Source organism: Euleptes europaea, chromosome 6 (assembly GCF_029931775.1).
Source record: "Euleptes europaea isolate rEulEur1 chromosome 6, rEulEur1.hap1, whole genome shotgun sequence".
Taxonomy (NCBI): Eukaryota; Metazoa; Chordata; class Lepidosauria; order Squamata; family Sphaerodactylidae; genus Euleptes; species Euleptes europaea.
In genome coordinates, this window is record NC_079317.1 from 59,516,554 (window position 1) to 59,542,531 (window position 25,978).

The following is a 25,978-nucleotide window of genomic DNA, read 5'->3' on the forward strand; positions in this document are numbered from 1 at the left end:
GGGGCTGAGAGATCTCTCAGAGAACTGTGACTAGCCCAAGGTCACCCATCTGGCTTCAGAGGGGAAACAAATCCAGTTCACCAGATTAGCGTCCACTGCTGATGTGGAGGAATAGGGAATCAAACCCGGTTCTCCAGATCAGAGTCCACCGTTCCAAACCACCGCTCTTAACCACTATACCAGGGGTGTCAAACATAAGGCCCGGGGGCCAGATCAGGCCCCTTGAGAGCTCTTATCCGGCCTGCGAGCCAGCTGAGGCAGCCATCACCTCCATTCTCAATGTGGGCTGGCAAGGTATGACTCAGCCCAACCAAGTGAGATTTATGTCATCTCTGGCCCTCATAACAATTGAGTCCGACACCCCTGCACTACACCATGCTACACTACACCACTGATTCTGGAGCTCACAGGATTATCGTGACTGGTGGGGGGCTTCCGAGAGGAGGGGGAACCCACAAAATTGAGGAACTGACAAAATCAGGGCACCTTCCATGGGTGCAGGAGCCGCACTAACCTGGCTCACCCTACTCAGTGTAGCACACACCCACACCGTGATTCTTTTTAATCATGCAAGTCTCACAAACTCCAGCATCAGTACTTGCGAGGTCCCAGAGGGATGCTGGAAAAGGAGGTGGGCAATAAAGAACCTTCTCCATGAGCATCCTTACATGTATCTTCCACAGGATATCCAAGCCAGTGCTGTAATTATATAACTGTCTCCCCTTATGCACACAAACATTACAATATCTTCCCTAATAGCAAAATCACATAATTTCCACATATATTTTTCCTCCTAAAACTTTAAGGTCATGCTTATCTTTGGACAGTAATTTGCAGTATAATAATTTGTATCTTATCATTTGTATCATTATTATTTGGAACGATCCTGTTGTACCGCTATTTAGACTACAATCCTAAGGACACTTTCCTGGACATAAGCCCCATCGAATAAAATGGAATAAAATGTCTTGATTGGTCAAAGTAACCTTTAAACCTTGCCATTCATTGACGCATTAAATAGTACAGAGACAAATGCATGTTTTTTCATTATGGTATCTTGCTAGACATTTAAACTGGCATTACTTGTTTATTTTCACTTAGATTACTTTTTTAAAGTATCTGATACTACTTTACATAAAAACAATTAAGTGATAATATAATTAGGAGCCAGATGTCTTCCTAATACAGAGACACACATTAGGCATATTTATCACTGGTACAGAAACACAACTCCTCAAAGTACTTTAGAAAGAGGGTTCTACATCTACATTTCAATTTATCTGCTTGAATTCACGAAAAGTAGAATGGAACTTGACTAATCTGTGTTCCTCCTACTGCTGTACCCTGTACATCCAGGAAAGCCACTTCTGAAAGATGGGGGGTATGCTATTTGCCCCAATGGGGGGGGGGACCTCTACATATACCGATGGGGAACATGTAGGTTTCTCTAATGAAGCAGATAGGCTAGGATATTTCAGGTTGCAAAAATGGTGTGGCGAGGAATGGTTAAGCACCTTCTCCCTGCTGCCGTGGTCCTGATTTGTATTGACTGTGTGCATGACTGGCAACTGAGTTACCAGCAGGGAATCTACAAAGCGTATTGGAATGACAGTCTTCGTTGACCCAAGAGGTCCTCATAACTGTCTCCAGGGAAGCCAGGCTGCAGTAGAAATATTTAGTCATTTTGATCTAAGACAAATTAAAATCAGGGGTGTAAGGCTCCAAAATAAGTCAGAGCTTTAGTGTTGTACATTCATCTGAGAGTTTCCCTAGTATAGAGTGTGGTTATCCTGCTCCTAATATTGGGATCCTTTCAGCTCAGCCCAGAAAACAGAGACTACTCTAATCAAAAAAGTGAAGAGCAGTTACTATGCTCTTTGATTGTTAACATTTGGAATACCAATACCCTGACCAGTAAGGAGGAAGAGAATACTGTGCTTCATGTTGAAAAAGGCAGCTCCACATGTACATGAAGAGATGAAAATGCATTTGTACATGCATGTGTGAATGTTGATACAGAAATTCTTGTTCAAATTTTTCTATAAACAAGATTCAGCTGAAGTGGCAATAGCACTGTAATGACCTACTGCATTGGCACTTATCTATTTCAGATTTAAATGTAATCCTTATAGTGTTATAGTCTCCATGGCAGCATGAATAATAATAAGATAATCCTACCTACCAACCAAAGATATTAAGAACTTCTCTAGGCAAGCATATCCTTTGACAACCAGAAGTCTTCCAACACTTGAAGCCAAAGGACTCGGAAGATACCAATAATACAGACCTGCCCAGTTCAGGCTTACAGTTGAAGCTAGAGTTCAGAGATTACAATTAGGCTAGACATCCCTCTTGTCTACAAATTTCTTCTGCTTCTTCCATCTCTTTGTGGCTTTATGTGTTTATTGTCAAACAACCCGGGTACAAATGAAACCAGGTACACTCCTAAACTCACTTTCACTTTAATGCCTAAACCAGGTAGACAGGACAGGGTAAATTCATGCAAAAGAATCAGGAGGGGTGGGGGAACAGTACGCAAGATCTTGATACATAAAACCCCAGTTTTAGATCTGAACCAGATCCTGCTGTCAAGATATCTTAGTGAAAAGTTACTGGATAAAACTAGAAACATTTTATTGGGAGTAACTTTCTACTCAGAAGATCCCGAGTAACACTTCTACAATAACAATTGTGTAGCACTTACTCAGCTAGAGTCCTAGGAGGAGACTATTAATATTAAAACTATGCAGCACTCCACATCATTTCTTGACTATTTACAACTATTCTTCTCAAATGCTAATGAAAGACGTTGGTTCTTCAAAGGAAAGGGCGAAAACTCGCTTCTCTTGCCAGTCTCTGTCTTGGCAGTCTCTGTCCCTGAAACAGAAGTTTTCATCAAGGGACCACAGCCAAGGAGTGGGAATTCAAGGGAGCAGAATGCTGCGAAAAGAATGCCTGCAATTTTATAGAGCAAGGGGCCCAGCTGCTCGATCACAGAAATGTGTTGAAATAGGTATACATACAGAGTACAGCATCGTGTAGACATCATATCCAGAGGAATAAATAATTGTCCAAACAAAACAGTCTCGCATCCAGACTAAATCTTGATCCCTGTTGAGTCTGTGTCAGGTTAAAGTCTTTAATTAGGTCATGAAATAATACAGGGTATAAGCATGTAATTTTACTTCATTTAAAATGGCTCATTATTTTCCTTTAATTTATACTAACAGTAAACTCACAAATCACCAAAGTCAATTTTAGGATAAGGTCTCGATCTGTGTTGTATCATAGTACATGGACTAACCCAGGAAGTGATTTAACTAGTATATACGCTTATTTTCTTGGAAGAACCAAGGACTCTTACTTACCCTGTGATTATCTTGTGAGGGGAAAACACATTTCAAAATTTGGTTAGACACTATATTCTAGCTGAGTGGCACTTAGGAAAAGGACAAAGAAAGGGTAAACTGATTAAAGATCTCTCATAATTTATTTACAATGTAATTTAGTAAGCAAATAGTTTATTATCACAAATCACATATTGTAAGAATTTTGCCTGCATGTCCTTAGTTATTTTCTTGAATAAAAGGTAGTACAATAATCTAATCATCTAATTGCAGATTTACAATTACATTTCCCAATTAATTCTTGCAAAATAATAATAACGAAGTAAGTCGAATCTGAGGATACTTAAATCCAGAGAGGAGCAGTGAGCAGTCAAGACAGATCTTTTTACAAACCTGAAAAACATCCCAGGTTTGCAGAAAAATCTGAAATCTTAAAAAAAAAAAATACATTGGGTTTTTTTAAAAAACCCAAAATGATAAAAAGAGTTCCTGTAGCTTTAACAAATGGATTCCCTAAGTGGTTACTGTCAGACAACCACAGCATTCCAAGACTTGGTTCTGTCAGTAAAACACAAGGGGAGGGGGCTGGGCCATTTCCAGGGCTGTTTAGGTCTTTGGGAGAGGAATCATTGGGGCCAGGCCTGGGCCTAAGGTTGCCAGCTCAAGGTTGGAAAATTCCTGGACGTTTTGGGGTGCAGTCTAGGGATGGCAGGGTTGGGGGTAGGGAGGGGCCTCCGCCAGATATAATGCCATAGAGTCCGCCTTCCAAAGCAGTCATTTTCTCCAGGGGGGCAGATCTCTGGAGATCTGTTGTGATTCCAGGAGATCTCCAGGCCCCACCTGGAGGTTAGCAACCCTAGAAGGAGAGACAGAAAGAGGAAAAGGGGAGAGGCTATTGGGCTTTCAGGAAAGGGAAAGAGGACATAGTGGGGGAGGGAGAAATGAGATACCTCCCGCAATTCCTTGAGAGTTCCCACTTGCGATATCTAATTTTGTCACAGAGACAGTTAATTGATCCCAGGATACAGCTGAAAAGCATCTGATACAGTAATCTTGCCAAACCAAAGTAAATATTGAGTCTGTTCAGTGCATGCATAGGAAACCTCCTGGGAATCCTCTCAGCCTAGCCTATCTCACAGGGTTGTTGTGAGGATAAAATGGAGGAGAGGAGAACGATGCAAGCTGCTTTGGGTACCCACTGGGCTACCCTAGCACAAGGATCTTCACTGTGTTACTGAAGGTAAGCTGTAGCAGCCACTTCATAGCTGTGACCAACACAACGTGTCAGAATTCCAAAGTTGCCCACAGGCTCAAAAAAATTGGGGACCCCTGCTCTATACCTTTTTATAGATACAAGTGGTACTGTCAGTCAAAAATCTAATCTGTCATCATACAATGTAACAGAGAAGTAATGTGTATGGATTACATGTTAAGAGTCAAGATAACACAGTATTCCCGGCTCTGGCTGGGGAGGGCAGAATAGAAATTTAAATAATAAATACATAAAATAAATATTCAGTAGAACATCTGGAAACAACTTTATGGGAAGTGTAATTGAAAATCACAAGTTTATTTGTTGAGGAAACATCCTCAAGGCTATATTGCTTGATTGTTTTGCTCAGCCTCCTCCACAAACGGTAGCCCTTAACACACAGCCAGAGCATCCCCAAATAGCAGAAACAGGCTTACAAAATGAGAAGAGGAAGTAAAAGTGCTGCATTAGCCAATGTACTTTTTTTCAAGAAATATTCATATGGAACCAGATAGATTAGGCATTGATCAAGAAGAATCCTGTTTAGTTCTCACCCTCCATTCCAATATGCTAAAATGTTGAATGGTGCAAAGTTAACAAGAGTTTGAAGAATTGCCAGGCATTCAGAAAAGAAAAGGATTACTTACAGCCCATTTTTCCCCTAGAATTGCAAAATTCCTTTTAACAGTTTACTACTTCAGCTTTATGTGCCCACCCGTTGTCGTAACCTTAATGATAATGAACATACTAATTATAGTTTATGTACCCATCAAAATTATTTACTTCAGGCAAGAGGGTGAGATGAATTTTGCCAAGTCTGAATTAAGCGGCTTAATTGATGACTATCAAGACAGTGTATAAGGGAAGGGAAGGACTGTCTGTACAAATAATTGGACTGGGATTTTGCAAATTATCTATTGAGATTGAGACTGTTACTTATTTTTGTTTAAAGAGACTTAATATTATTTCAGTATGAAATGGAAGCAGGGCTTAAAACACTCTATAATGCAAGTAATATCTGGTTCTTGCACACACATACTCCAAGAATCATAAACATTGTAAATGTTTCTTGTAAGGAATAGATTGCAGAACTGTGAATGGGAAAACAAAGAAAAAGCAATGTGCAAGAAAATACAAAAAATGTAAGCAGGGAAGTTCTGCATTTATAATGCAGATCCAGCATGGTGTAGTGGTTAAGAGTGGTGGTTTGGAGCAGTGGACTCTAATCTGGAGAACTGGGTTTGATTCCCCACTCATCCATATGAGCGGAGGATGCTAATCTGGTGAACTGGATTTGTTCCCCCTCTCCTCCACATGAAGCCAGCTGTGTGACCTGGCTAGTCACACTCTCTCAGCCTCACCTACCTCACAGGGTGTCTGTTGTGGGGAGGGGAAAGGAAGGTGATTGTAAGCCGGCTTGATTCTTCCTTAAGTGGTAGAGAAAGTCAGCATATAAAAACCAACTCTTCTCCTCTTCTTCATAAGTACCTGGGACTCATTTTTCATAGTTTCCAACCCAAGGATTCTTAAGAGGACGAAAATCAATCAGCAATTCAAAGTGTTTGCACGCAGAATGCAAGAAGGAATTTGATCTCTTTTCATCCATGTCCAACAATGTTTCCAGTACATCACACTGGTTCTCATATAATCAGGATTATTATTTACTTAAAACATTTGTGTGCCCTCTTTCCACCTGATCAGGGTCCACATGATAACATTAAAACATTTGAACAATTAAAAGCAACAAAAAAATTTGCACAATAATTTAAAAAAACATAAACAAACAATACCAGAACCAGAGAAGAGGGCCAATAACCGTTATTGGGGGTATACCAAATGAAACAAAAAAGACTCACCCACTGGTGGAAGGCACCAATAGAGGGAGACAGATGAATCTCCCTGGGGAGGGAATTCCAAAGTCTTGGTGCCATGACCAAGAAAGCCCTTTCTTGTCGCCACCCATCTAGCCTCAGATCATGGGGGCCACTGAAGCAGGGCCTCCAAAGATGACCAGAGTGAATAGGTGGGTTAATGTGGGAAAAGGTGGTGCTTGAGATATGTTGGTCCCAGGCCATACAGGACTTTAAAGGTTAGTACCAGAGGACAGTGTGCTGTACACAGAAAGGTAATTATGGGGGGGGGGACACTTCAGGTTACTCAACAAGCAAGCCATGTTACGTGTTGTTGGAAAGACAAACTAGCAATGAAGTTGGAAGAATTGTTTCCCCAACCCAAATGGATAATCATACTTTAGAAGTGAGGAAACATTGATCTACAGGATCATTTTAGAGGAGGCTGCATTTGGGTACTCAATGTGTTACTAAAATCTTGTATCTAATGTTATAATTCCTTGAAATTTCAGAAATGTTTAAATAACAAAATAAGGTTATATAAGGGGAGGAGAGAGAGAGGCTTCTGGGGTGCTACCTGCTTTTCACCACCTGGCCCTTTAAGGCAGCATAACATGCTGACTCCTTGGAGCTCTTGGCTCTTCCACAGGTAACAGGCCTACTTAAACAGGTGCTTGGGCTGAGGTGCAAGCCACCTCGCAGCATGGGGACCAGACAAACTTCAGACTCTGGATGTGACAACCTTCAGTAGACTGTGGAGAATCCTGCTTCCTGCAGGTGGAGCAAACCTGAGCCATTTTTATACAGGAGGGTAGAGGCATGGGGGTATGCCTTTCTGTTGTCTGTCTTATACCAGGTGAGAGCTGGTTGACTTTGTGTTTTTGCCTTGTCCAGAGCCAGGTGGAAGCTGATCTCTGGACTTGTTTATCCAATCCAGACCCAGGTGAGAGCTGGTATCTGGACTGTTGTTTTTAAATGTGCTTGTCTGTCTTTGTCTCATCTGCTGGCTGGGGATGTGTCGGTGGGGGGAGCGGAATGAGGAGGGGGATGGTGCCATGATCAATAGGGTATGGGGAAGGGGGAGATATGGTGGTGGAAGCAGAACAGGCTAGGTAAGGGGAAGGACAACAGACATTTGCATACTTTTACCTCTCTTGGTTCTTCTTCCAGCCAGCATGATGCTGGTGACCATATCAACATCTCACTGGGCTGTATCTTGCTTTAAATTCCAGGTCAGTTACATGTAAAGCAGCAGCCATCCACGAGTTAATTCTGGATGAGAGAGCTCACCTGGCATGTATCACTGAGACCTGGCTGACAGAGGGTGGAGAAGTTAACATCTCCCAACTATGCCCCCAGGGTACTCAGAGATGCATCAGCCTGGCAGGGAGGGAGGTGGTGTGGCTGTGGTCTTATTGGGATTCTATCCCCTTGGCTTGATGCCCTGTCCAGGACTCTGCTGGGTTTGGGAGTGCAAAACAGCGCTGGGAGTGCAAAAATAGGATCAGGATTCTGTTGGTGTACTGCCCAGCTGTCTCCCTGCCTGAGCTTGTTGAGAACTTCAACGCTGGCTGGCTGGCTTGAGGGACTTCAACATCCATGCCAGGGCTGTCTTGTCAGGAGTGATTTCATGGTCTCAACAACAACTGTGGCGTATCTCAGGTAATAACAGGCCCCACACACTGAGCAGGTAATACTCTTGATCTGACGTTTTGCTCTTGGCAGGAAGATGATCTGAATGTGGTGGGGTTGAAGATGGTCTCCTTGTCATGAACAGATCACTATTTGCTAGAGTTTAGACTTACAGGGGTACCAAGACCCCATGGGGTGGAGGATCAATTAAAATGATCTGTCTCCATAGCCTGATTGATCCAATAGCTTTTGAGACAACATTAGGGATTTTCCCGCTGATCTGGTCAGCGCTCCTGTTGATATCCTGATTGACCTCTTGAATAGAGAAAGTCCAGGGCAATTAACACAATTGCCCCTAGGTGCCCTCTCTCAGATCTAAGAGTCCAGGCAGCCCCTTGGTTTACTGAGAGGCTGCGGATGATGAAAAGACAAGGGAGATGGCTAGAGGGGCAGTGGAGAAAGACTCGGAATGAATCCAACAAGGCACGGGCCCGAGCTCACATTAAAGCCTACTTTGTGGCGGTGATGGCAGCAAAGAAACAATATTTCTCCACCACGATTGCATCTGCATAGTGCAGACCTGCAGGACTCATCCAGATGGTCAAGGGCCTATGGGGTTCTGAGTGACAGGAGAAGGTGGACATAATCCTCTGGATTATGTGCTATATAGTGACACCCCTCCCGTGACACCCCTCCCATGCCATTCTCAAAGGACTGAACTGGATGGGAAGGGGGGAGGCATTCTGTGACTTCTGTGACCTGCATGCTTCAATCTTCCCAGTCCCACGGAGCTTGCCATGTGGAATAGCATCCATGCAGTTAGTTCCATTTTGAACAGACTTAAAATTACCTACAGCATCCACATGATGAAGTTCTAGGATCATGCGATTCAGTTAGGGATGTCTTTATGGAATAAAAGATGTCACGGTAGATCAAGCAATAATAGTATCGTCCATGACCTATTTGTTGTAAAGCTTGTTCTAGTTTGGGCTGGCCAGCTGGTTCTTTCATAAAAAGCAGATTGCTATCCTAAAGGCTCAGTTTTACAGTATGTTGTCCCAAATGCTACAGACAAAGATTAAAAGATTTTCTTTGTTAAAAAGGGATGGATCTGGATTATTGGAAGACGCTATACAATGGATGCTTCAATTACCAAGAAATTCAGAAACTACAACATACATTTGTACTAATTTGTTTTGCAAATTAATATACTAGTTGATAAGACTCATTTTCCCTATCTGCTTGTGAAAAGCTAGATATTGAGGGTATGAGGTGGCAGCTTAGTCTCCTTGTTAGATCCAAATGATAGGGACAAAGGTTAGAATATATCATTATTACTGATGTTACTTGGGGCATCACAACAATACCTTGGTGTGGAAATAATAAAAATCCTTAATTTTAAACGATACTTGCCTCTGAGTTTTGAAACTGAGTGGCATTATTCCCACTGTTACCACCAAAGTTCTTATGTGCTCCTCAGACTGCCCCCAGCTAAATATGGCATGGGTATTGTCCCGAGCCCGGCTCCAAGTGGGACGGCTCAGACCTCCCCACTTCCCTCAACCCAAGCCTCAACGCACTCACCTTGGGGCTGACTGGGAAGGGAGGGGACGCCAGCGGGACTCCTGCTGGCTGCCCCTGCCCTCTGACGCTCCCCCTCTCTCTCCCAGGCCCAGCTGACAGCGACGGAGAGGAGCAAGAGCCGCCCACACGCCGAGGGGATCGAGAAAGAGGACAGAGCCGGGGGGAAATCCCACAGAAAAGGCCGGGAGTGGCCCGAAACCCTAGGGCAAGGAGAAGAGAGTGGGGGCGGGAAAGAAGCCACAGGACGACCCGCCAACGAGCAGCTGTTAAGCAGGTGAGCAATGCCTGGGCGGGGCCACACCATCCGGAGCTTTGACAGGGTGGCAGGGCTGGGGCAAGCCCTACCTATGCACTTATATGTACTCAGGGGTGGGGAAACGGAGGAGTCTTCAGGGCCCTACCCAGAGGTTGGGGAGGAGAGAGGCTACTGGTCTAGAGGAAGGCTGGGCGAGACAATGAGACCCTGACCACCTCCGAGGGAGAAAGCAGCTCGGACTCCCTCTCAGAGTGGCCTGAGGCCAAGGAAACTCCCTTGGCTCAGGCCCTTTGTTCTCCAAGGGAAAAGGGGAGGGGGCTCCTGGAGGCGGGACCCTACAGGTATCTTCTTCTTGCATTTACTGATATTGCTGGGAGCCAATAGATCAACTATTCACATTTCTAGTTTTTATTGGTCTGCCCTATAAGGACATTCAAGAACAACATCTCTTGTCCTCTGGTCTGCCTAACACCCAAGTCTAGAACAAGACAGGCTACCTGAACAGTTGTTTTTTAAAGTTACACTTGTCTTTATCCAGAATTCAGAGGACGATTAATTAAGGTGGTCATTGCCAAGCTATACTACAATCATGAAGCTTGTAAAAGTTTTGCCTACATTGTACTGGAGCCCTGGTGTAAGACAGCTCCTCACACACAATATGAGGGAGCCAAGTGTATTTCTCAGCATTGACAGAACACTGATGGGTCACTGGGAAACACAAAGGTAAATGTGTTTTTAACATCTATATGTGCCACCTTGCCCAACTTGTCAGGGGTTTTGGGCTGGGTTGTCATCAGTAAGCTATAAGGTAAGCTATAAGTAAGCTGATGACACCCATCTTTATCTGTTGATGGACTGTTGTGTATATATATAGTTGGGGAGTAAGCAAGGGAGACTAAGGAGCTTGAGTTCTGCACGAAGGATCCTAAACCCTGCTCACCCTATTGGTCAAGCAAACGGACCCCATTGGCTCTAAGCCAATAGGTACCATTGGTCACCAGGAGGTTATGTCCCCCTATCACGGATCAAGGGGGGAGTGGCCGCAGGCGGTCAAGGGGGCATATAAACAGGGGTTGCTCATTGTGTTAACCAGTTCTGTTCCTGTAATTAATAAACGCGGTTGTTGTTGAACTCCTTCTCCGACCTAGTGAATCCTTCCCACGCGGACGTAACATGGACGGCCATCCAGATTCCGCCCCAGACACACTGGCCAGGTACTTGGATGCCATGACTGGATGGCTGAGGACAAGTTGGTCGAAACTGAATCCATCGAAGACAGAGGTCCTTTGGCTCAGCTGGGGCGGCTTGGGGGTGGGGTGCCAGCTCCCGGCTCTTGACAGCGTACAGTTAACACCTATGTCTGCCATCAAGAGCCTGGGTGTGATCCTTGATGCCTCCCTTAACGATGGAGGTTCAGGTCACAGCCGTGGTCAAGGCGGCCTTTTTCCATCTCCACCGGGCCAAGCAGCTGGTTCCTTACCTCTCCCGCCCCGACTTAGCCACAGTGATCCAAGCGACAGTCACCTCTAGGCTGATTACTAGAACTCGCTCTACGTAGGGCTGCCCTAGGGACTGATCTGGAAACTCCAGCTGGTGCAGAACGCCGCGACGAGGCTCCTTACTGGGGCTCTGCTGCGAGAGCATATAACTCCAGTACTAAAACAACTGCACTGGCTCTAGCTGGCGTATTGGATCAGCATCAAGGTGCTGGTTTTGACTTTTAAAGCCTTACATGATCTGGGACCTTCGTTCAGCAAAATCTGCTTTTGTGTACTGTCCAGCTTTAACAAAGTGTATGTAATTTTTGTGTGTATAACTTAACAAACCTAGAAAAGCTGTCGCTTGTTCTCCAGCATTGTGTTGCAGTCTATCCCCTGGCTCGGTAGGCTAGAGATAAAACCAGCTGAATACATTTAGAAATTCAAATGTATTTCAGCAGGCACTGTCTCTCATATTTTGGGCTTTTCTTATGGCAGACTTGCCAAAAAGGCTGACCGCTTTTTTGCCAACAAATGGCAAAATTAGAAGCACCTCTAAGGAGCTTCTAAGGGAGATTCTCGCTTTACTTTTCGTACTGAGGCAGGTGACCCTGCATAAAAATAAGCATATGAACTAACAAACGGGAAAGATGTACACAAATACACTTCATTAAACCAATCAGAAGTGACAGCCTGATCTTTCTTTGGTAACTATTTGCGTTTTTACTACAGGCATGTGCCTGTACATCATACATGAGCGTTCCCCTACTTTATTTATTTACTTTATTTATATTCTGCCATTTTCACTGAAACTTAAGTGTACTTGTATTTTTTACTTGAGAATGCATATGTTAATACACAAAAGTTTAAAAAAACAACCCAGAAAGGACACAGCCCTAAGGCAGTATCAGACGTGTGTTTGGGTTGCTATGGTTTAATGGGCAACAGTTGCAACAGACTTATAGACAGTTTTTTTCTAAAGAATATTTGTCACTTTACCTGAAAGTGAAGAAAGGATTAAGGAAGATGTTAATCCACATACACATCAACAAGTTTCACCCTTTTTGGCTGTCACTACTTCACCTCTCCCCCTACTCCACCAATTCATATTCGGCAATTACCTTGTTATTTTCCCTACTCACGGAAATAACGTGACCGCAGAACTCAAATGACGACAATGAGCCTTGAATAATACCTGGTTAATCCCATTTATGTGGTCACTTCTTCTCAGCTATTTTTACTTTTTTCTCTGTAAGTATTCAGTTTGGTTACTGGATACTTCTGAAATTTAGTTTTCCAGCTATAATGTACCATGGCAAAAAGGAAGCAAAAGTAAGAGCAGTGGCTTGCTCACTCTAGATAACATTTGCTAGGTCTCAAAGCAAAAAAAAAATGACTGATGTGCCTTCAATTTTCCTGCAGGATAGCTCATACCACAGATATACATGCAATCTATCACTTCCTTTACCTCATATATTTCTGAGAGTAAAAAACGATAATACATGCCTGTCCAGTTACATATAGTTAGCTTATTGCGAGAGCTTATACACACGACTTCAGTCTCCGCACCAACCAGTGGTGCTTCTCTTATTTCTGAAATAGGGTTGTTTTGTTTTAAAATGTGGTTTGATTTTAAAATGTTTAGCTTCTCCTGGTATGGTATAATTTAATAAAGACTGAAATGCCTTTGATGGAGATAAGCCAGGTGTCAATTCATTAAAAACACTTAGCAATGCAATCAAGTGTTTTATCAAGCCAACCAAACACGGAGATGCCCAAGGAATATTATGTGCCATATACAAGTGGTCTTGATCTGTGGCATCAAGCCAAAACTAATATATCCAAGGCCCTGCAGACATACTACACAGATTACACCTGATGTAATTTAGGAACAACATGTTTAAATTATTTGCCCAAGGCTGTGAAGGTTATCGGGATTAGAATGCGGGCACTCCCAGCTCCCTCTCCTGTGCTTGTCACCACACCTCGCCTCACCAACATATGGCCTAAGCAAGCACAGCTTTTGTCGTCTCTCATTTCTTGCAAATGAAAATTCATGACACACATTTTCCTCAACACTAACCAAGCATTTTGTCTTACTTGCATGGACTGAATAATTTGAGATCAACAGCAATAAGCAAGGAAACATGTCACAGCTTGTTGGCTTTAACATGAAGTTTCCTACAGCATATGAATGGCAATCATATAATCATCAGGTTAGCAACTTACATAACAAGCATGCTTCTTTTAAATCCCAGGGGCAGAATGGAAGGGAAAGGAAGAAAAAAAACTTTATTTCTGGTACAGATAATGTAATATAAACACACTCCCCCCCGTACTAGCCATGTTTAGTTAATGCATATACAAGGATTTGTTATATTCATTAAATGAGGAAAAGCAGGACAGCATTTTAACTAGAAACATTATTTCTACACAATTTAGACAGATGTCTTTTCAAACTTCTTGAAGGGAGGAGAAGAGCAGAGGGTTATATTGTACTTATTTGTATTTAAAACCAATATATCGTAATGATCTTTCTCATAATAGCATCTAGGAAATGAAAAGTGGATATGGATTGTTTATGTATGGAGTTTGCTATTAAACTCAAAATATATTATAATAAAAAATCCTGGGACATTTGAGGTGTCCTTTTTCTAAATGGGTGCTGACAGTGTTCACTTTGAAGGGCTGGCTGAATTCCTCTGCAGTGGCTTTGAATTGGGAGAACAATGCAGAAAATCCCAAAACAGGGTCCAAGTCAGCTGTCCTCTTCTGCTAAACCTCAGCCATAAAACCATGGTTAGGATTCATCTAAGACAGCACTTTGCAAATGGGCTAAGTGTTTCTAGGAAAAATACCAGAGGTGAACCAGAATAAAATATTTTTTGCAAGTAACTGTACTCAGTAATACGCTAGTTAATACAGACGTAGCAGAGAACTAGATGTGGAACTATTTAGTCCTTCATTAAAAAGGCACATGTGGAACTATTTAGTCCTTCATTAAAAAGGCACATATTAACAGACTCTTAGTCAGCAAGATTATGTATTCAATGATTATTCATAAAGGCTTCAGGGTGGGAAAGAAAACCCAAGAAAATAAAAGCAGACTCTCCCTCCTTAGGATTCACTTCAATCCTGTGAGCATTGGGTGTGGAGCACAACTTTCCCAAAGGCATTCTCCTGCTGTTTCCCAAGAACTTTGTTATTCTTACAGAACGAGCCTTGAAAAGATGGCAAAGGCGAGAACAAGATGCAATGAGCACCCCTTTCACTGCTATAAGGCAAAGAATTTCCATATTTGAAAGCTGTACACAAAAGCTGTATACAGCTGTATACCTGGCCTAGCAGGGGGAAAAGGGGCTTACCAAAAACCTTCAATAGAATTTCTGGATGTTATCCAAAGACAGGGAAGCCTGCTAAAAGGTTTCAAGGGATTGGAAAGTCTGGGTTTTGAGGCAACCGACACCTACACTAAAGTCCCCCTCCCCTTTACTCAGCTTTATTTGTACATGGTAAATAAATCATATCCCTTTTCCCAATCAACATAACCAAAAAGGTGTGATGAAAGTACATCATGCAGACTCCTAAGATTAATCTCTTTTTTCCTTCAGAGAAGGGGGGGGGAGCTCATACTCTCCTCCACCCTAGGGAGACAAGTTCCCTAATTAAAAGTTTCATTAGGTAACAATATAAAAGTGTTTTAGATGTTACACCTAACAGGTGGTTTCTTGTTCAAATAGCTGAGATTTTACCTCATGATCTGTTCTGATTGAGAGCAACTTAAACAAATGGGTTCCACAAAGATGTTTAGCCAAACAAAACTCACATAGGCCAAATTTATCTTCTTAGCTAGGGAATTTCCCACATTTGTGTAAATCACTTTTAAAGAACAGCACTCCTTTTAGCTTCTGGAGAGTACGTTTTAGTTGGTTCTTCTACACAGTTTCCGGTTTCACTGTTTCCAGTTCGGCTTTGGAAATTAAGTACACATCAGAATTACTTTTTACGATTCCAGTTTATAACTTTAAAGAAAACAGGCAAACTGTACTACAGACTGACAACTTGACTAGTTGGTGAGTAGAATATGTCAAATCTTTGTAACATTTGTTTCCTGCCATTCTACCAAAAAAATTGAGCATAACATTTTAGTCACACAACAACACTGTGAGGTAGATTAGAGGGGTCTGGAGACCAAATCCTATGAGGAAAGGTTGAAGGAGCTGGGTATGTTTAGCCTGGAGAGGAAACGACTGAGAGGTGATATGATAACCATCTTCAAGTACTTGAAGGGCTGTCATATAGAGGAGGGTGCCGAGTTGATTTCTATTGCCCCCGAAGGTTGGACCAGAACCAATGGGTTGAAATGATATCAAAAGAGTTTCTAGCTGTACCCTAATTATAAAAATAAAATTATTTAAGGGGGAAAAAAGAGCTTCCAGCTAAACGTTAGGAAGAACTTTTAACAGAGCGGTTCCTCAGTGGAACAGGCTTTCTCGGGAGGTGATGGGCTCTCCTTCTTTGGAGGTTTTTAAGCAGAGGCTAGATTGTGATTTTTCAGCAATGCTGATTCTATGACCTTAGGCAGATCATGAAAGGGAGGGCAGGAAGGTTTGCATCAGTGTTTGGCTCTTGTGGCCCTTTCTTGCATGCCCAGGGTAGTGCCACGCCACTTTGGGGTCAGGAAGCAATTTTCCTCCAGGCCAGATTGGCCAGGGATCCTGGAGGGGGTGTTTTTTTTTTTTTTTTGCCATGTTCTGGGCGTGGAGTAGGGGTCACTGGGGGTGTGAGGGGGGAGGTAGTTGTGAATTTCTTGCATTGTGCAGGGAGACGGACTAGATGATCCTGGTGGTCCCTTCCAACTCTTATGATTCTATGCCTCTAAGATTCTATAAAGCCAGCTGTTCATGCAGCAGCTGCCATGCAATTGGCCTGGCGTGGGTGAATGCTGGGGCTACCGCCAGATTTGTGGCCTGATCCAGAACATATCAGGTGCTGTTAGTAGGGACTAGCTCCTCCACAAGGGTACTGCCTCTATTACTGCACCAGTTCCCATTATAGTGGTGGCTTGGAAAAGCCTTGCATGTATGGATGGGTCCTGGTCAGAAACTTGCCAAACTGCCCAGAGTTTCCTAGCTAAGAAGGAATCCGAATCTGCGTTTTCAGCTTCCAATTGGAGTACTTTAGCCACTAAACCACACTGACAATGAAAAAGGAAACTGGTATTTCATATATACTAATCTTAATATATATATTTTCAAAAATCAAGGAAATATCAAGCAGAGTGGGTAAAAATTGATTTTATAAAATCATGTTTTAAAGAATTCTATTATTGTCTCGTTTTTTTAAAAAAAAATCTGGTTTAAAAGTAGAGTTGAATAATAAAGACCAACATATTAAAATCAACATTTATAATCTCATAACCATCCGCCAACTATGCCTAAAACTGTTTTAAAAAAAAGAAACGCAGGGGGAAATATCTGGGATTTCCCCCTTGCAATCTAGATACATTAGCTATAAACAGTAGAGAAGGTTAAAGCTGGGTCTTGTGAAACTATAACCTGAAAAATGGAGATGGATCTGAATTCAAAGAGTCTCACCTGGACTAGGCAGCAGGTAGTAAGAGACCAGGGTTGCCAACCTCCAGGCAGAGCCTGGAGATCTCATGGAATTGCAACTGGTCTCCAAGCTATAACAATCAGTTCCCCTTGAGAAAATGGTTGATTTGAACAGTACACACTATGATATTAAAACTCGCAGAGGTCCTTCCCCTCCCCAAGCTGCATCCCCAAATCTCCAGGAATTTCCCAACCTGGAGTTGAGAAGAAACATTACGGCAACAAACTACTGAAACTGCGAATAGTAGGATACTAAGATTAGCGCCTCTTTTAAAACAATCTTGTCGTAGTTTGTAGTGCATAGACCACTTGAACACATGAAATTGCCTTATACTGAATTAAACCATTGGTCCATCAAGGTTAGTATTGTCTACTCTGACTGGCAGCAGTTCTCCAGGCTCTTTCACATCACCTACTACCTGATGTTTTTAGCTGGAGATGCTGGGGATTGAACCTGGGACCATCTGAATGCCAAGCAGATGCTTTACCACGGAGCCACAGCCCCCCTCCCACTGCAAATATAATTTTAAATGCTGATAGAAAAACATAACAAGAGCACCAGAAATGCTGCTAGTATCGATGAAAAAAATCAAATCAAAGAAAGATGAAAGAACCTCAGAAAAGAGAGCTTGCTGAGTGACCAGCTAATTAGATGAATTTACAGTGTATTATTTAACCATGTTAGCCAAATAGGGTTGCCAACCTCCAGGTTGTAGCTTAAGCTCTCCCACTATTACATCTGATCTCCAGGTGACAGAGATCAGTTCACATGGAAAAAGTGGCCACTTTGGAAGGTGGACTCTATGGCATTATACTCCGCTGAAGTCCCTTCCCTCCCCAAACCCCACTCTCCTCAGGCTCCACCCCAAAAATGTCCAGGTATTTCTTAACCCGGAGCTGGCAACCCTAATCTCTGTGTGTCTGAATGCTAGCAATAAACAGGGGTTAGTGGTTGCCTTCATACCAGGCTCATAAACTTCCCAGAGACATCTGGCTGGCTGCTGCTGTAGATAAGCACTTACATAACACTTTACTGAAATAAATGGAATTTAACAGTACTTAACTTTGGATTGTTGTTGCACCTTTGGTTGGTTTGGTTTGAATCTTTCCAAATACTGTATCTGTATGCTGTTTATACTGAATAAGACTGCTTTCTTTCCATACAACAGGCCAAAAAAGGGTATCTCAAGAGCAAAATTAATTCAATTGGCTGAAGAGCACTAAAAGAAACATATAATACTTAAAAACATAAAATCGCCAAGTTTTGTAAGCCACAGGGGTTTGAAGAGGCACATGCTGACCTCATGAAGCTCCACAGTCCTTGGGGGACTGTTTATATGGAGGAAGTACAGTTTTAATTAAACGGTCCTGGGGAACAGACAACAAACTTGAACAGCAGGTCATCTAGATTCCAAAAGATCAATGGAAAACAAAGCAGAAAGAAGACAGAGCTATATTTCTGGACACAATTCTTTATTTTGGGAACGTTTCTATGCACACCACAAGCTCTTTGAGCAGGAGATTGAAAACACCCATAATGGAATACAAAATGGAATAAAAAAAATTTCAGCACTTCAGCAATAGAAACAATTCCATCATCATAAATATTTTCCAAATGCTACTAGTTATTAAAGTGCTTGCAAATGTTGTTATCAACAATATAGCAGTTTTACTATGCTGATGATTATACTGTATGTTTTGTCTGTCCTCACAGGATATGCCCCCATTCTACTGAAAAACAATGAGTGAGTGAAAACTAAAGCCTTTGGAAAACTCTCTGAGTGAACAGCCAAGTAAGAATATGAACTCATGCTCAGAAGCCCAAATCCAGTTGTTTATCAATATACTGCAATGGCTTTCAAAATTGGATGGTTCATGCTGCTAGCCTATTGATTCTGCATGTAGAGTACGCTAAATTGTGTTTTTCTTGTCTTTCAAAGATACTAGTGGGTGGGGCCACTAGTCCTTTTACAGACCCTGCTTTTCAGGAAGACATAACTAACCATCTATTTATATTTTGTGCCTATTTCTTACAGTTTGGGGCTGCCCTTGTCATTGGTGCATGGGGAAAAAAAGAACATTCCGGCAGCTCCGGGTTGGGAAATACCCTGGCAATTTTGGGGGTCGAGCCTGAGGAGGACAGGATTTTGAGAGGGGAGGGACTTCAATGCCATAGAGGCCAATGGCCAAAGCGGCCATTTTCTCCAGGGGAACTGATCTCTATCACCTGGATCTCTATCTAATGTTGTGTAGTGGTTAAGAGCAGTGGTTTGGAGTGGTGGATTCTGATCTGAAGAACCGCGTTTGATTCTCCACTCCTCCACATGAGTGGTGGAGGCTAAGCTGGTGAATTAGATTTGTTTCCCCCTCCTACACACGAAGCCAGCTGGGTGACCTTGGGCCAGTCACACTCTCTCAGTACCACCCACCACACAGGGTGTCTGTTGTGGGGAGGGGAAGAGAAGGTGATTGTAAGCCGGTTTGAGTCTCCCTTAAGTGGTAGAGAAAGTCGGCATATAAAAACCAACTCTTCTTCTTCTTCTCAAGATCAGTTGTAATCCTGGGAGATCTCCAGTCACTACCTGGAGCTTGGCAACACTACGGCAGCCAGATCCTTTTGTTGTTTATGGTGAGGCAGAATGTGCCACTGTGTGGGACTAAAAGGTAGGCTTGCTCAATAAATAATGACAAAGTCTTGAAATATGACTGCTGATGTTCCTTCTACGATGTTGGCAGTCAGGAGCTGAGTTTCCTCACAGGTCAAACTGCCTCTCCGGTTCCTTTCCTTCTTAACAACAGTTTCAGAGAAGGAATTCAATGAAGCCTTCGCCCAAGACTTGTTATGCCGGCTGCTACTGCTGAGCACAGAAACTGCCTTACACTGAGCCAGACCATTGGTCTATCTAGCTCAATATTTTTCACACTGATAGGCAGCAATTATTTTATTTGAACTGTAGGTTCCAGGTGGGGTGAAATGTCTCTTGAGTTAATCACTATAAAATTTAAAGCTTGGGTGGATAATTCCTAATTTGTATTCTGTTTTTATTCAAATGCTTTGCTTAGAACTCTCCAGATAGAATAAGACTCTGCAAAAGTACCTGTCCAAGAATAAAAACAACTGATATGTAGATTTGAGTCATCCAGAGTGATCACTGAGGGAAAGGAAATCAAAACTTTTGGTAACAGAAATACCCAGAATGCTCTGGAAAATTCTAGTGGGCACAGGGATGCAGTTTGGTAGCTTTTGCCAGGTTTGAATGCTTTTTTAGATGTGGCAAGGCAAACCACTGTTTATACTTCTGAAGTTTAAACAACATGATAGCATCAGGTGCTAAAAGTTCTGCTTGCAATATTTCTTCCATCTTACTAGTTGTAAAATTTCTTGTAACATTTGTGTCATGTATTTCAAAGTGTTCCAGAATAGTAGGTACATTTTAGATAGTACGTTATGGCCCAATTTTTAAGAGATATAGGGCAAGATGAGTGAATGCCCTGAAAGTCCCTTGCTCCACACTATAGCAAAAGTTTCTTAAACTTGGGATGATCCAACATCAGTTATGTGCATTAGGTAGGTGCATTCCATTCTGAAAAATCAGGAAACTGCCCACAGCACTTGTGAATCTGCTGAGCTTCCCACTGACCATTGATGGATCAGACTCTAACATTCCGCAGTATGCCACTAAAAATAGCATCAGCTACACCTGTCCAATCTCTTTACTTATTTGTTTTAAACATCCAATTTTTACATGGTAGTGAAGTCACTCTAGCCCATTCTGCATATCTGTATGCTGTGTACTTTCCATGACCAAGAGACACAGCAACAGAAAGAAGGGGCAGCAACCCCAACACAAAATGTAGCAACAAAGGGCTCTTTCCAGGACTCCTAGCAAGAGCAGCTGCTGAGGCTAAGCCTGGCCCGATACACCACTGGAACAGCATGACTTAAAAGCCAACAGACAGAAAAAGAAGGGATGAAAAGGGGAGAGAAGCAGCAGCTTTCTAATCGCTCTTCATCTGTTACCTTATATAAGCACATTATCAAGGCTGAACAAATATTTACTTAAGAGTAAATCAGTCTTGGTCCATGAAAGAGATTCCTTCATTTGTGAATCCTCTTGCGACTTCCTGTGTTCATGGCTTAACATGTCTGCTGGGCTTAAGCAAGAAGGCTCAGGGCAAAGGACATGCATTCTCCAAGTCACAGTATGTTTATCCCAAGATCGACAAACAAACAGCAAACACTGTTTTCTGTATACAGAAGAAGTATCTGGCAGGCTGGTTAAACGTGTGACTCAGTTGTTTGCTGCATTTCCAAGATTTGAGTAAAAACCCCATTTCCAGTATGACGCTTGGAATTGTCACAAAATATCATTTTAGAAGTGCACCCCATATTCACTCTAGATCTTTTAAAGGGTTAACACTTCTTTCTGTACTAGCTCATTTAAATACATATTAACTCGTTTCAATATATCTAACCATATATTGCTCATTCCATTGAGGCTACACTTCACACACACACACAAAAAAATGGTGAAGAGGTAAACAAAAGAGGTATCCAGTTGGCAGCCTTTGCTTGTTTTCATTCGCTCTAAGCAGTATTCAGACTGAGGATATGAGGAACAGGCCACCAAGAACAGCCAACATACATCCTGCATTCATGAAAGTGAAACCTAACTGGAGCTGCTTCCGCACAGCAAGGATTCTCCATGTTAGGTCTGCAACAGAGACTCCACATGGCTGTTTGAACACATGAACACATGAAGCTGCCTTATACTGAATCAGACCCTTGGCCCATCAAAGTCAGTATTGTCTACTCAGACACTGTGCATCATTTGGTAGTTGTCCAGCATGTCACCCCTTCGTTGCCATTTCTCTAAACTGAAGATGCCCAGATGCTTTAGCCTTATTTCATACTAAAGGCATCCCCCATGATAATTCTGGATGCCCTTTTCTATCCTTTTCCCAGTTCTTCAATATCCTTTTTGAGACACAGCAACCAGTTTCAAAAACAGCCTCACCAGGGACTTGTATATTACTATACTGGCATTTTTATTCTCAGACTGTTTCCTGATAATCCCCAGTATGGAATTCATCTTTTTTTATCACCAATGCCCACTGAGTTGACATTTTTAACAAGCTATTTACTATAACCCTAAGGTCTTTTCTTGGTTTGTCAATACCAGTTTGAATAGGATGTAGGATTCCCCCAACGGAAATCACTTTGCACTTACAATGACTTTCATTGGCCATTTTTTCGCCCATTCCCCCAGTTTGAAGAGGTCATTCAGAAATGCCTCACCATCTCCATATTTATTTGTCTTGTATATATCTTGTCTTCCTTTTTCTAAAAGAAAAACTTACGTTGGCTAATAAACACAAATAATGAATACAAATTGGTAAAAAGCCAGAGGAATGGGGCTTGCCCTTTTCCTTCCCAGGAGCAAACCAGACCAGTGAAAGGAGCCATTTTCTCTCCCCTCTCAGAATTGATGGTCTGTGATGAAGTCTGAGAGGGAGGGGCAAGGAGACAATTAGTCTTGCATTTTCACCATCTGAATAATCATCTGCAAACTTCACTATTCATCCTCAGTTCCAAGACATTTATTATTAAATTTAATGGCATTCATCACAATGCACATGCCTGGAGGGCTCCACTGCTTCTTTCCCTCTGCTATGAAAACAGTTCATTTATTCCCTCTCTCTGCTTCCTCTTTTTTAAATCAGCTACCAATCCATGAAAGGACATATTTTCTTATCCCATGACTGTTATGCTTATTCAGAAGCCTTTGCTGAGGCACCATGTCAAACATTTTTTGGAAATACAAATATAAAATGTCTACCAGGTCACCCTTGTCTGCATGCTTGTTGAAATCATCAGAGAATTCTAACAGGTCAGTAAAGTAGGAATCCCCTTTACAGAAGCCATGCTGATTCTTCTTCAGCAAGGCTTGTTCTATGAATTTAACAATTCTGCCTTTATTAACACTTTCTAGCAAAGTACTCAAGACATATTACTGAAGAATATGGGCTCCTCCTAACCTCATAGATGAAAAACGACATTCAAAAATCAAATGGAAAGTTGAGATGCTCATTCAAAAATTCTAAAGAACAAAACTTTTAGCCATCAGGTCTGTTCAACGTACTAATTAAACAAAAAATACTAGATTTTTTTTAAAAAGGACTCACCTCCATTTTTGCCCACTGCTCTGAAGCACCTCCAGAAAGTCCTTAGAAAAGATGCCCTGTTGTGTGGTGTTGCTTGTACAAAGCTGAACTCGCGGAACAAAACATGAGTTCCTTGACGCACACTGTTAAAGCTAATGAGAGAAAGTTAAAATATCACTGTCAGCTGTAGCAATAGGAAGTTGAAACGAATAAATAAATTCACAGTAAACATTCATTTACTCTCTAGAGGGACTTCATAGGAATGAACCTGATGGATTTCAGGTTCTCGCTCTGGGTAGGAGGGCATCTTCAGATTGGGTTATTTTCCTTCTCTTGCTCAGGGAGGCAGGAACAAAAAACTAAACACTTCCTGGCTCCTGAGGGAAATGACCCCTCCCTCCTCCTTAGCTCCCGTTTTGTTTCCTGCCTTGTATAGGGAGGCAGCTTGCTCAGCCCTCTGCTGTGTTTAGAGATTGTAGGAAACTTACTTTAGCTTATTCTTCTTGTTTTAGGATTAGTCCTTTGTGTCTCTCATATCTAGTCTGTCATCCCCTGTCTTTTGTTTGGTGTGGCTCTCACCTCCTATTTGCCTCACGCCTAGGCAAGGCAACTAATTTTTCCCTCCCAAACAAAATGGTGGAGGCCTGCAACGACTAGTATATCCCGCCAGTGGATTTAGATCCAGGCTTGCTAGTGGCAGCCATGTAGAGTCAAGACCAACCCTCCTGTACTTACGGAGGCGATTTGACTATGAGGGGAAAGGAGGCTGGCGCCAAAAGTAAGAAATCTGGCTTGACAAAATCAAAAGACACACCAAAAAAAAAAAAAAAAAAAAAGACAGGAAGAAAAAGGGACCTTCTGATGGTCCAAAGCCTAGCAGCCCAAAACATAGCAAGCGGCCCAAAAAGCAGCGCCACGGCTTCTAGCCCCCCTTTTAAAATCAGCCAGCGCGGCTGCTAGTCTTACACCCTTGTGCCTTGGGTCCACAGGCGGCGAGGTTGCTACAAAGACGATTGGTGTGCCTGCATTTTTAAAATCAGGTGGTGTGGCAGATGGCGAGGCTGTAACAAAGACAACTGGCGTGGCTCCTAGCCTTACACCCTTGCACTTTGGGCCCGCAGGCGGCGAGGCTGCTACAAAGACAATTGGCGCGGCTCCTAGCCTTACACCTCTTGCACCTTGGGCCTCTTCCGATACATGAGATCTTCTCAGGCGCGTCGGAGCAACCCACCTCAAACATGTGAAGATGGGTAACGTACACCCCCCGGCTGTTCCTCAGACAGAGGGAGGTGTTATCAGCCCTGTCTTATACAAGGATTGGCCTCCAAAGATATCTAAAAACTTTCCATCAATATTGTCAGAAAAATAAATTGCAAATTAATTACTGTAAAACCAAAGTGATGATCTTTGCAAACAGTTGGCATCCAGTGAAATGGAGTATTGATAGCACCCCAATAGAACAAGTTAAAAACTACAAATATTTAGGCATCACATTCAATTATCGTCTATTTTGGACAGGGCACAGAAAAAGGGTGCTAAATTTGGCTAGACATTCAACAGCACAATTAAAACACTTCTTTTTCTCCAAGGGCAATCAGAACATTACCACAGCTATTAAAATTTTCGACCTCAAAATATGTAGCCAAATACTCTATGGTATTCCAATATGGATAAGGGCCTTTAACAGCAATTTGGAGAGCCTTCAGGTGAATTTTATAAGACAAATACTAGGAATCCTGAAATGTGTCTCATATTCAACCATCTCTCTGGAAATTGGCCACAATTTAATAGAGATGAGAGCCTGGATATTGACTTTTAAATACTGGATTAAAATCCACTTTAGAGCCAACTTGAAAGATCTAATGTTCCATCTTCTGAAGGATCCATACAAGGCCAGCTGGTTCTTGGCAATTTTAGCCAAACTTAATCAAATTGGAATTAACCTGGATGAGTTATTAATGCTAGAGGAAAAAAGCAGCTTTTTATATAATCAAACAACGACTCCCTTTAACAAGAGGGTATGTCCATGAGGAACGGGCCAGCCGGACTCCCTACACCACATTATCTTAGATTGCCGTTTACATGAAGAACCCCATAAAAATTTATATTACCCTTAATCAGCAAAAGGATGGCCCCTTATAGAACATCCACTTGCCAATTCTTGCTGAACGACATTACAACTGATGTTATGGTGAAGGTGGCGGAGTTTTTGGCAGAAGTTGTTAAGGTTACGATTCAAACTTAATTTTAATCTAGATATGTATTATCTGTTTATCTTTGACCTTGTGACCATCAATACTATGCCAATGAAGGTTATCTGTTTCAGATATGGCATAGCACAGGCTTACAAATCCAGCAGCTTACTGGTTCCGTCAGGAATCACGGCTCACTCCGTTAGAAGCACAGCCACCTCAGATGTATTCAACCATCATGTATCAGTTGTGGATATATGTCGTGCAGCTACTTGGTTGTCCCTTTTTGACGTTGGTGCACCACTTCTTGATTGGCCTCCTTTTGTTTGCAGACGCTTCATTTGGAAGAAAAGTGCTGCACAGTGTGGAGGGAGTAACTAGACCCACCCGGGCATGGGACAGAGCTCTTGTAAGTCCCAATCTCAAGATGCTCTCCTACCCAGAGCGAGAACGAGCCTTGGACTACTTACCGTGAATGCTCCTTCTGCTCTGGGGTACGGAGGGCATCTTCCCCTCCCTACAGTTACTCGCAGCAGCCAAATTTAAAATAAATAAAAATAAATCAATCTTTATTGATCTAAAACTCATCTACAGTAGACTATACAGT

General features: G+C 42.3%; 1 protein-coding gene across 2 annotated transcripts in view; it reads right to left on the reverse strand.

The window, feature by feature from the left end:
- The window catches only part of CSTPP1 (centriolar satellite-associated tubulin polyglutamylase complex regulator 1), a 137,591-nt gene that overhangs the window by 49,707 nt on the left and 61,906 nt on the right, over positions 1 to 25,978 (reverse strand). Inside the window, exon 3 of one of the 2 annotated variants that reach the window (XM_056851475.1) lies at positions 23,201 to 23,331. The exons of the other annotated variant lie outside the window; for it this stretch is intronic. Within the exon in view, the coding sequence (XP_056707453.1) occupies positions 23,201 to 23,331 (131 nt within the window). The remainder of the gene's footprint in view (positions 1 to 23,200; positions 23,332 to 25,978) is intronic. 2 annotated transcript variants of the gene reach the window in all.